The following is an 11,819-nucleotide window of genomic DNA, read 5'->3' as shown; positions in this document are numbered from 1 at the left end:
ATGGAGAAATCGAAGAACTTTCGCATTGACGCGCTGCTCGCTGTTGATACTCCCAAAGTGCAGACGTCTCCTCTGGCGCTTGTGACCTCCCTGTCCTCCTCATCTCCATCCTCCTCCATCACAGCCTCGGAGCTGACCACCACAAGCAGCAGCGGGGGTGAGTCTTTACGCACAGAGACGCCGTCTCCCCCGAGGATTCCCACCTGCGGCTTGATTCCCAAACCGGGGTTCCTCAACAGTGCGCATAGCATGGTTGGATTACACCCCCAGAGCAGCGCAGGGATCCCGGCTCAGGCTCTCTACGGCCACCCAATGTATACCTACTCCGCAGCGGCGATGGCGGGCCAGCACCCCGCCCTGTCCTACTCGTCATACCCGCACGGAGGAGCACACCACCACCACACCGGCGACCCCATCAAACTGACGGCCAGCACCTTCCAGCTGGACCATTGGCTGAGAGTTTCCACGGCTGGGATGATGCTGCCAAAAATGTCAGATTTTAACTGTAAGTAACCGCCGAGAGGCGCTCAATTAACATACAATAGCTGCCAATTTACTTTGACACTGATGCTGCGTTTATGACATCAGTAAACCCCGGTGTCCGACTCACTGTCGATGTGCGTAAATCTCGGCATGCGATTGAAATCACAAACAATTGCAGGTCTGTAGCATGCATGTAAAATACAACCATCAGTAGAGCACATGCATGAAATAAGAAAAACGTATATTTCCGCATATTTCTCTCCGCAATGGAAGAGAAATACGGCGTTTTCCGACAAGCATTGAACGCAGTGCCATAGCACCGCATTCATGGAGTCGGAAATTCTAAGCAAGCGATAACTCAGCAGCAAAGACTGTCAGCTCTTGCTTATGAAAATGAATAATCTAAATATATATTGCTGAAAATGTACACATTGAGCTGAATGATTTAGAGGTTTGTTTTTAGTTACGCATCCGCCGAGGCAGAGCTACTCTTTCATCCAGTGTTTCGGAAGCGTCTAATTCTACAAACGCATCATATAGCGACACGTTAGATTTTGGATCCAAACTGATCAACAGAATATTGTCCTCTTCCCTGAAATAGATATTATAATTAGGGGGGAAAATGTCAACAAATGACCCGCAACATAATAGTGTTCCACCTCCATTGATTAACAACAGTTTTGATATTAAAATCAAATGGACTGGATGTAAAAATAATTAATACAGGAATATATATATGATATGTTAAAACAGCTTTTTGTACTTATCAGACGGATGAAAAGAGAGTGATGATTTTTCAGAGAGGAACTAAAATGGACATATAATGGACAGTGGGAAAGTAGCAGACAAGTGAGAAACCCACAGTCGACATGCTATGTGCCCTCCAGAGACTGTCTTTTTTGTTTCTACTCGTTTTGACAAATTTGGTCAAGATGAGGTGACAAATATCTTCTGGTAGGACATATTCATACCGCATCCTTAAATTTCGCAATAATTTGTGAGGTTGTCACAACAACAAAAACAGCAGCTCGTGTAATGAATTCAATAGTTGTACTATAATGTTGTGTCCTATGTGCAGCTCAGGCGCAGTCCAACCTGCTGGGCAAGTGCAGGAGACCCAGAACTGCATTCACAAGCCAGCAGCTGCTGGAGCTGGAGCATCAGTTCAAGCTCAATAAATATCTGTCACGACCCAAGCGATTTGAAGTGGCCACCTCACTCATGCTGACCGAAACTCAGGTAACATTATTTCAAATTGCATTTAAAAAAATCATTCAAATTCACAGCAAAGTTTTAATCGTGGTACATTTAGTTTAATATATACAATGTGATCTGTCTGTAATGTATTCCTCCGTCGTGTTCTCAAGGCTGCCACTAGGGCTTTTAGTTTGATTAATTTTGAGCAAAAAGGTCACCGAAATGTAGTTTAATTGGTTTTTAATGAGTCAAAAATACGACTTGTCTAAATCAGGTTCATTATCAATGGGAATAAACAGATCAGTGGTAAATTGTGTATTTAGAGTATATTGAGTGTGCACTATGCATCACTTGGAGGAAGATCTGTTACAATAGTATATGTTGCGTCTCTTTATTGGCTTTACACTTAACAATGACTCTTTTGGTTTGATTATAGGTTAAAATCTGGTTCCAAAATCGCCGCATGAAGTGGAAACGGAGCAAGAAGGCCAAAGAACAAGCTGCACAGGAGGCCGAGAAACAGAAGGGAAGCAAAAACGCTCAGGACAAACCGGACGCACTCGAGCAGTCGGACTATCACAGCAAGACCAACGCTAAGAACGGCAGAATACGAGATTTCAGAGACAGTGACGACGACGAAGGAGAGAACTTCACCTACAACTCGTCAGACTGCTCCTCGGACGACGAGAGGAATCACGCCAGTGACATCAGCCCTCAGTCTTAGGGGAGCGCGATTCGGTGGAACATTCGCATGAGGCGTTCGACGCCATCATACGTCCGTTCACGCCAGCACACACACTCGCGCGCGCGCACGCACACATACACCTAGCTCAAATGCAACAGTTTAAATGGTGATCCAGTAAGGTTATAGAAATGGCGATGAAGTTGAAGCCTTCGTAGAAGCTAATGGATGCTGCGCGTCAAATGCAGTTGTTTACGAATCGCGTATTGTGTGGTACTCTAAAAAAAAGATAACATGGCGCAATCTCAAAGATAAACACAGACATAATGATAAAACAGTTGTGTGTAAATACCCAAATATGCAATTTGTTTCAGTAATTTCTGGCTGGATAACCTGGTTGGAGTTGTGTTGCATTCACATCCGTCTGGCCCGGGTTGGACCGAGGGTCTTAAAACTCAAGAAAGTTGATTTTCTACTTGAATTCCTGAGAAAAAAAAGAAACGGCTTCGCAAGATATTAATCATTTTCCTTGTTTTAATGACATAACGGGCATTATCTTTACATCGGCCGTGAATGCAACTCGACTTCCGCGCCTGCGCCTTCATTTTTATTGGAAATAAACGGCAACAAATGTAAATGCTAAACATAGGCATATATATATAAGACAGTGTTATCGTCACTTAGACACAGCGGCATTGTTTCCGCGCAAATATGTAAATATTAACCACAATAACGTCTGGATATTTTGATCTCTGTACTGTTGAAATCAAATGTTATGTTTATTTTTATAAAACGTATTTATAAAAGATAAGTGCATGTATAACATTGTTGTTTTGCGTCTGAATTGGGCGCAAGCCATGTAAATAAATGTTTGCTTTCTTTCTTTTTGTATAAAAGGTGTGTGATGTTGACGGAGACGTGCGTTTGTCTTCCTCCTCTGACAGCTCGGGTCATGGGAATGACTGGTAATAGCGCTGTCGGATCTGTGCAAACGTGCAGTGAGAGCAAACAGCAAGTAGGCAGCGAGACGGAGGAAACATTTCACACCACACTAGCAATGGGCAGCTCGTATTAATAAAAGCTTTAAATTGCCACAGGACGCCGCTACAGGCCTGACACAGAACTAAACCTTTGGAAAAGCACTTATTCTGCCTCAGCACCAACGCATTCAAACTGTGACATGAGGAACTAACAATTTAAGATTCAGAAATAGATATGGGAAGATGACCAAGTCAAAGAAATAGTACACAATGATTTAATTTGACTGATATAAAACACAAAATATGACCTTATGTCCATTGACTAATATGAGGAGCCGTTAATTCAAAAGACTGGACAAAAGAAAAATGATTTTTAATGTAGCCTATATTAACATAGACATGTCAAATAATCAAATACATAATACCACAGCATTATGTACTTTAGATATACTTTATTAAACATTCTTTAAATTTATTAAAGGATTCTCAATGCAAATCAAACAACAACAATCAAATATATTTTTGAGTGTTGAACTATGGATCACACATCTAAATATAGCACACTATTCCAAATAGTTCTGATAAAATGAGCATTAAGAATGCATTTGAGCCTTTTTCACATTTATTTAAAAAAAAAAATTTTTTAAGAAGACCTAAATGAGCTATTGAATGAAGAAAAAAAACGAGCATAATTTTGAAAAGTTGGCTAGAAGTGGCCCCCCAGCTGCACTTTGCCCACTCTGGTCTACACAGCTTGTGCCCTGTCATGGAGTGGTGATTTATCTCGGGTAACCTTTTTTAGCTGGGATATAATGTGGAGTGGTTTTTTATTAAATATTTGCATTTTATTTTTTATTAAACTAAATCAAGTTAAGATTTAGCTCTCTGAAGCTGGTCCAGGCCCCATTATGATTTTAAATTTCTGAGTCAAAGTCATTTGTTTAGGCACAAACTAGTTTACTTGCTAGGTTTGGACAAAAACGTCTGATTGGACACTAATCTAAACATTATCTAACATTCACTTTCACGAGTATTGATTAAGTCCACATACGACTGCTGGCTGTTCCAGCTGTTCATTTCTCAGGGGAACATTGTTTTAGCATTAGCATTGCTGGTTATCTACAGGTGTTTGCGCTAGCTTCAGTAGACACCATCAAAGTTCAAACGAAGGTCAAGCCCAATAAGACACACAGAGTTGAAAACCTGGCATCACCCAGGCCCAGAGACAATGGTCAGTGTATCAGCTACACAGTGAGGCCATTGATCCTACTATCTCCACCCTTTGACACCCAAATTCACTAGTTATAGCTTCAGTGTTGAGATTCTTCCTCACACCTCACCGAGACGGGAAAATAACCCGCCACTCTCTTAAAACTTGGGAGTCGCTGAAAAGCTTTGACCACCGTGACCCAGCTCTGACCCCAGGCCTTGGATTGATACTGGCCACACCATTAACAGTGATTAATAGCAAGTATGAACTGTAACAGTGGTACTCTGCTATGCTGACCATGTGGTGACACTCAGCAAACAGGACGGACCAGACTCAGGTCCTTAGGTCATTGCTTCATGGAGTACAAACAAAGTAAATGTTTTGAGCAGCCGACTTGTATGGATTGTTTTCACAAATTCTATTTGCAGACAGCTGCAGGACACAGCAGCTCTTCTTGTCATCCTCCACATGAGACACAGCTACCAAGCTGACTCATTTTAGTGAAACATTTTCCAATAGAAGATGGAAATGTTACCATTACCATTGTGGTAATGGTCAAGGCCTTGGGAAAGGCCTTGACCATTACCACAATAATGATGTACTCAGGAAATCTGTCTAATCATGACACCAAGATATGTCACAACATCCAGACTCAGCGTGCACTAGTGATGGATCACATAAAGTAATTTAGTTATGATTTTATTCCCTTCTCCACAGATGAAACAAAGTTGTATTAGCACCAAATTTAATGGAAAACAGCTCAACAGTCATAAGGAAGAATGAAAGAAAAAACTCATCAAACTTCATCAAAGATGTATTTGTGAAATTGATTCCATCACAAATATGAATATTTACATACACGACAAACACATAAGTAAAAAGGGTGTTACAGTTTGAGCTTGGCCTCTTTAGCATCCATGGCTCTGGTGGCAAGTTGGGCCCGCTCCAACAGCATTGCTGCCTGCTCAGGTGAATCCTGAGACTGAGCATTTTTCAGGAGGAAGTGGCTGATGAAAAGCTTCAGGCCTTCTCGCAGCATTCCTAACTTGGGAATCCCTGAAATCCTGATGGGGCACAAACACATTGTATCAACAAGTTACACCTATTGTATGTATACAAGTAACATCCGACCTTCTCAACTTACGTCCATGGCCAGCAGATGCTCTTTTTTTTTTTTTTTTTTTTTTTTAATTAAATGTCTGGCACCGCAGCACGTAGCAGCCCGGCAACGCGTACGACAATTATGGCAGCCAGCCGGCATCACGTACAACAGTTACAGCAGCACAGTAGCCCAGCATCTTACTCTCACACAGCCATCTACCACTACAGTCGTACCTATAATACCCGTAGGTATAATATACCCTTGCGTCGGCCATTTTGAATGGCATTCGACTTACGTCCAATCTGACTTACGACCAATCCCGGTTGATCGGTGTGCTCTGATCAGGATTTTTGCTGCCAATCACCGATACCGTCACAACCAGCAGCATGTTAAAATTATACAAAAATGTATTGATTGACATGCATCTCTCTCACCTTCCAAATATAGTGACCAGATCCGCTGGCTGTGTTTCTTTCAATAACTTGGTCAACACTTGACGAAGGAAGCGAACTTTGGGTTTGTCCAGTTCTCCAAATTCAATTACCTGTAAAAATAAAAGCAGAAATTGTGGTGATAAGAACAATGCAAGTCATAAAAAGTAAATTGTCAGATAGAAAAGTGTTTCGTCACTTTGAGAATTGAGAGTGAAAGGCACTTCTTTTGCAGGAGCAGAGTGACGAGTTGGATCAAGTTGTTGAAGGTGCTACTGGACAGGTTGGCAATCTCCCTGAATTTATCCCACAGGCAGAACTGGAACGTCATCTGCAAAACACAGTTCAGCCTTTAGCTACCTGGTTTTTCAAGGATTCATGTTGTCGATGCAGCAATTAATGACTTTCTGAGGACCACTTCCAGTTTCAGTGAGAGAAGGCTTGAACGACAGATGTAATCTCCTAATCCGTTTTGCAGTTTACATGTGAAAAACAAACTTTCCCAGCCACCTTTTCTTCAGTGTCTTTGAAGAGCATCAGGCTCTGTTATGGGCGATAGCAGCAGGAAATGATGTTTGTCATCACAGCTGAAGACAAATAATATCAGAGGTGTGGGAGAATCCCACCACCAGGAGGTGAAATACAGGTCAGCTAAACAGAGTGGGTGGTCACACAGGGGGATCTCGGGAGGAGGTCAAGTGCACTAATGACTTGTTGCTGTGCTTTCTGGTTTTAAAGTATAATTGGGAAGACATACAGTAAGGGAGGAGAAACTCACAAAAATCAAGAAATTCACTCCAGGATGAGTCAGCAAAAGGATGCTGGGGATTGATGGAGTATAACAATAATGTCTCAGTTTCCTTATCAATATCATACACATTTGAAAACACTGGTTTTGAAGTCAATAATTATTTACTTTAACAGCTCACAGTTTACATTCAAAGCTAATTTACTCTAAATATTGTAAACAATGTTACCAGATTACAATTATGTTTTCAAAAATGTCTACATTCCAGATAATTAAAAAAGGGTTGTAAATCATAAACACATGATTCTCTCTGAATAACAACAATTCTTTCAGCATTACAGTCAACATCTAATTACATTTATTAATAACCTAATTTAAATTTTGACTTGCATATGCCCATTCTTTTTAAAGCTCATTATTTACCATTGCTGTTACAGTATCATGCATTAGGTCGATACATCATGTCTTTTCATTATCTTCTGATTGTTGTGTAACCTGGCAGGAGTACCTGGAAACGTCGGTCATGAGAACAAAATTTCTCTCCCAGCACGGCGTAAAAGGCATTAAACGTTTTCTCCTGCAGACAGCAGTGCATCAGCACATGCACAATCTCTCTCTCTTGCTTATCCTTCAGACCCATCCTTCACAGAGAGCAAGCAAAGGTCAATACATGGTCACTGCTGAAGCAGTAAACTGACACTTTGTTTTTAGTTGACAGTAATTAACATAGAGAGTGACAACAAACCTCAGCAGCTTCTCAAAAGCATCCAGATAATCTTCACTCGTCATGAGGACGCAGAAGATGTTTCTTCTCACGTCGGTGTTCATCCTCTGTTTTCGGGCCAGCTCCAAAACCTTGTTGCTGAACTGAAAGCAACAAAAACAAAATTTGAATATCTGAAGGGCCCTATTACCTAGTTTACATTTTTCGTCAGCATTTAAAACACCAGATACAAAAGAGCAAATGGTTCCATCTATTGTGCCAGACTTCAAAAGGACAGCATATATTTCACTCAATGAAAAAACATCAAAAAGAAATATAAAGTAAAATAACTTGCATTGAAAATGTGTGCAAATGCACACCTTTTGCATACTGCATACTTTATATACATAAACTTTTTGCCATCGCTTAGAAGTAGAAACAAATCACCTGTCCTTCAACAGAGCTGTCTTTGGAGGATGTCTTTCCTTCTTCATTGATCATCGGCGCTCCACTCCAGGAAGACCCCACGATCCACCAGCGGCCCACTTGATCCGCACTCAGGAGATTCTCCAGAGAAACCCTGAGCTTCATGTCACTTCCAGAAGCACTTCTATTGATCTGATTCAGACAATACAATTAGTTAAAAAGCGCCACATTTTTTTTTAATTTTGGAAGCAAGTGGCGCAAATGGTTCTCTGCTGTCCTCTGGTGGATTAAGTTGGAAAGCACAGCCCAAAATTAAAACGCACGATTACAAAACTCGAGGCTTTCAACTTCTTAAATCCAGGCACTCAACGTTCACTCATTTACGACTAGTTATTCCGAGGTTGGAGCCTTCCACTTAGAGACGACACAGTACTAAGTGTGTAATTAACCTCAACAAAAGAAATAAAAAATATTCAGTTCAATCTCTTCGTCCCTTTGTTCCCATTGCCTCTAATAAAGGACTGAATTTATCAAAACTACACACAAACATTACCCTTTACAAACATGAAACAAACACTATCCGTAATTCCAGACAGAATGACAGGAAAGGAGCAATAAATAACTCCTTGATTCAGGTCTCCACGACATCACATTTTGATAATTCCAAACAGCATTTCATAAACCTTTTTGAACTAACAGCTACAGACTTGATGTAAGGAAGCTGTAAGTAAATAAGTTAGTGTTTAGCTTCAAGCATATTAGCATACTGAGTAGCAAAAGGTCAAATATATGTGTACAAAGTGAATAACAAAACACTAACAAACCAAAGTTCTCTGTAGTTTCCTCAGTTTCTCTACAGGTTCTGGATCATAGCCTGGGATCTTCCTCATGTCGTTGTTCTTCAACGCCATCATTGTCTCCAACATAAACCGCACCTGAGATCACATAACCACAGTGTTTAACAGTGACATAATACCTACCGCAACAACTACAAAAAAACTATAACAGTGACAGTCACATACTCTGGTTTGATCCTGAAATCTGGCTCCAGCTTCACTGGCCTTGCGTTGGGCATCAACGATAAGCTCCTTGAGAGCCAGTGCATCGTCCTTCCGTAGAGCAAAACCGACATTCCGGAGCACAAACAAAACCAGCTCGATGTCCTTCTCTGTGAAGGTTGCCAGTAAACGTTTCAGGATATCGAAAATGAGGAGCGAGTGAACAACATGGAAGTTGTACAGGTGAGCAATAATCGCCACCAGGTTGTTGCACTCCTTATCTTCACTCTGGTCTTGATAAAATTTGTCGAACTTTCGCACTACTGTTTCCAGAAATTGAGCTCCCACCTAAACAAAAAAAGCAATACATCGTCATTTAACCACCGTTTATTTCTGCTAAGGCAATTTTTTATTTTCATGCAACAACGTATTACATAAGTTCTTACCTCCAAACCCACACAGTGATGTATGACGCTGATCAGAAGAACATGCTCCATTAGCAGCCTGTCTGGCATCAGTGTAGGAGTGACACAGGCAGATAGCAGCACCTCAGTTAATGTGTCATTCATGTCTTTTCGGCTACGGCTCATGTACAATTCCTCCAACTGACCACTGATGTACGCCATGTTGGCCTCACTCAACCTGATATTCATTTTTTTGTGGGAGAAAACATAACAATTTTAAGTAGAAGTACAATACCTCCATAAGCACATTTTATAATCACAATTCAGATTTGAGTGATATGAACCATTAATACATTTGTTTGACAATATTAAGTCTCATTTTCAAATAGATACCAAATTAAGACCAAGTTCCCTAAATCAATTGATGACATTGTCTAAGAGGAGTGGCAATCGCTTGTGTCCAGTAAAGTGCATGCAATCGAGGGTGGATTATCCATACACTGAAATGGGCACGTGCCCAGGGCACCACCTTTGGGGTCGAGACTGGGCAGCAAGCAGTTGGACCGGCGAATGGACAGAGATGACACTAGAATAGTTAAATGAAAATTTGAGTGCGGTTACTCTAAATAAAATGTGAAGTCGGTACCGTACTTACTCCCTTAGCACTCCGGGAAAATAGAAGCCTTGTGTATGCACTTTACAGACGCATCAGAGATCTATTTGAGTAAAATTGGTCCCGAATGAATGGCACCGAACTCAAAGAAATTTAGGTAAATGCCTTATTTTGACTACCCTCATTTAGCCTTATCATGAAGTTGAGGTGGCAGGAAGATCAGGCAGCTTGACAGAGGTGGACATATGCATAAGTACAATATAGATTTTCCTGAAGCAGACATTTGCCTACACAATCTCTGTAAAAACAGAATTTTGCAAAACAAGTTCAAAATTGTCCAGTCCTGTCGAATGTACTGTATAAAATTAAACCATCACCTATTGACCAGGCCTTTAACATTCTTCTTCAGCTTTTCCAGTTCAGCTTTACGTTTGTCATCTTCAATGTTGCGCAAATGAGGTGGAATATACTTTCCATCAGCAGGGGCCACCTAAATTTCAATGGGCATAGAGAAAACAAAGAAATAAACATCACAACAAATACAAGTGATACAGACATCGGGTGTGCACTCACAGGATCTGGAGTTTGGATATTGGCAGTTTCAACTTCTTCATCTTTTTCTTCCTCAGATTCCTCTGAGTTGCTTTGACTAATTTCATCCTCAGTATCCTCCTCTTCATTGTCCTCTTCATTTCCGTCATTTTCATCTGAGTCCACTTCTTCATCACTTTCATCACAAGCCATCTCATTGTCAAGACTTTCACTGTCATCTGACAGGTCAGGGTCGTTTTCATCCAGCTTTTCAAAGTTGTCTTTAGCAGCATCCATGTTGTCGTCGCTCTCATACATCCCCAGATCCTGAGAGCCAGAGTCAATCACACCGAGGATGTAATCCAGACCATCAGCCACAAATGACTGAGGCAACGTCTTCTTATTTTTTCTTTTGTTTAACCTTAAGCATTTCTCCAGCTTCTTTATCTCTTTGTCCTCCTGCTCATTTGCCTCTAACAGCGCCTTCTTTCTGGATTCTTGAAGCTTGTTCTTATTCTTCTTTGTTTTGGTCGACTTTGGCGAGATGTCTGTTTTTTGTTTAGGTTTTGCTTCGGCTTCTCTCTGTGCCTTCGTTCGAGGAGGTGCGTTGTCAGCAACTGCTGTTTCACCATCAAACTTCTTACCTTCATAATGACATTTCATTTTGGCCTTTTTCAGTTTTCGCTTTTCTTTGCGTAATTCCTTTCTACTTTTCTTTTTAACAAGTTCGAGTGGATGCCGTTGGTATTCTTCCTCTTCTGTGCCGCTTTGTAACCTGACAAAGTCACTGACGGCAGCCTTGTACTTACCTAAAACGGCACCTCGCTTCTTTGTGTTTTTCTGCTTGGGTTTACCTTTCATGATGAAAATTTAAAGTCTGTATCATCCAGTGTAAAGCAATGAGCTGCTTTACGTTGTTGATTACGTAAATAAACGAATCTACTGAAGAAATATAGGCACAGAGATCTTCACATGTTGCACCATGAGGTTTGTTGATTTGACCCGTGATCACGTGACAATCTCTTTCCGGGCCAAGCAGCGAAAAAAATGGACGTCGAGTGATGACGTTGTTTATTATGGGGCGTGGCTTACTCTGCTAGCATGTAACCGGGTTCCCTCCAGTTTAAACTGTCTTTGAAGCTGTCAGCGCAGTATCTGCGGAGGAGTGATCACCCTGGCTCTGGCGCAGTTGTTTCTACCAATATGAAGAATGGACGAAGACGACGTGACTATCAGAGAGCAGAATTTCCACAGTCAAGTGCGAGAGTACATTGTAAGTAACGCTTCGGAGCGGCTAGCTTGCTAATAACG

General features: G+C 41.2%; 3 protein-coding genes across 9 annotated transcripts in view; 2 read left to right on the top strand and 1 right to left on the bottom strand.

Moving 5' to 3' along the window:
• On the top strand, positions 1–2,404 carry mnx1 (motor neuron and pancreas homeobox 1). The gene is made up of 3 exons (XM_053860711.1): positions 1–505; positions 1,562–1,722; positions 2,117–2,404. Exons 1-3 carry the CDS (start codon positions 1–3, stop codon positions 2,402–2,404), a joined length of 954 nt encoding a protein of 317 aa, XP_053716686.1.
• A 2,835-nt stretch (positions 2,405–5,239) lies between these two features.
• On the bottom strand, positions 5,240–11,527 carry nom1 (nucleolar protein with MIF4G domain 1). Its single transcript, XM_053858363.1, has 11 exons — positions 10,551–11,527; positions 10,355–10,467; positions 9,407–9,602; positions 8,985–9,308; positions 8,787–8,897; positions 7,984–8,154; positions 7,579–7,700; positions 7,342–7,474; positions 6,285–6,416; positions 6,089–6,198; positions 5,240–5,616 (listed from the first exon to the last, which is right to left on the bottom strand). Exons 1-11 carry the CDS (start codon positions 11,367–11,369, stop codon positions 5,439–5,441), a joined length of 2,409 nt encoding a protein of 802 aa, XP_053714338.1. The 5' UTR covers positions 11,370–11,527; the 3' UTR covers positions 5,240–5,438.
• lmbr1 (limb development membrane protein 1) overlaps positions 11,514–11,819 on the top strand; it is a 29,826-nt gene continuing 29,520 nt past the window's right edge. For 3 of the 7 annotated variants that reach the window (XR_008414088.1, XM_053858370.1, XM_053858364.1), the window contains exon 1: positions 11,518–11,781. Coding sequence is in view for 6 of the 7 variants with exons in the window: in XM_053858370.1 (XP_053714345.1) it covers positions 11,719–11,781 (63 nt within the window). In the remaining variant the exon portion in view is untranslated. Of the gene's footprint in view, positions 11,782–11,819 lie in introns of all 7 variants that reach the window. The other 4 variants (XM_053858367.1, XM_053858368.1, XM_053858365.1 and 1 more) reach the window with 3 other exon arrangements.

This window comes from Synchiropus splendidus, chromosome 3, assembly GCF_027744825.2.
Source record: "Synchiropus splendidus isolate RoL2022-P1 chromosome 3, RoL_Sspl_1.0, whole genome shotgun sequence".
Taxonomy (NCBI): Eukaryota; Metazoa; Chordata; class Actinopteri; order Syngnathiformes; family Callionymidae; genus Synchiropus; species Synchiropus splendidus.
This window is presented reverse-complemented; position numbering and strand designations above follow the sequence as displayed.

Bases quoted from the DNA above. Each gene is read 5' to 3' on its own strand.
- mnx1 (XM_053860711.1), top strand. From the start codon at position 1: ATGGAGAAATCGAAGAACTTTCGCATTGACGCGCTGCTCGCTGTTGAT. The intron at 506-1,561 runs GTAAGTAACCGC...TCCTATGTGCAG, and splicing joins AAAAATGTCAGATTTTAACT to CTCAGGCGCAGTCCAACCTG. The intron at 1,723-2,116 runs GTAACATTATTT...GTTTGATTATAG, and splicing joins TCATGCTGACCGAAACTCAG to GTTAAAATCTGGTTCCAAAA.
- nom1 (XM_053858363.1), bottom strand. From the start codon at position 11,369: ATGAAAGGTAAACCCAAGCAGAAAAACACAAAGAAGCGAGGTGCCGTT. The intron at 7,701-7,983 runs GTGATTTGTTTC...TGTTGCTTTCAG, and splicing joins ACAGCTCTGTTGAAGGACAG to TTCAGCAACAAGGTTTTGGA. The intron at 6,417-7,341 runs GTACTCCTGCCA...TGTGTTTTGCAG, and splicing joins CTCATGACCGACGTTTCCAG to ATGACGTTCCAGTTCTGCCT.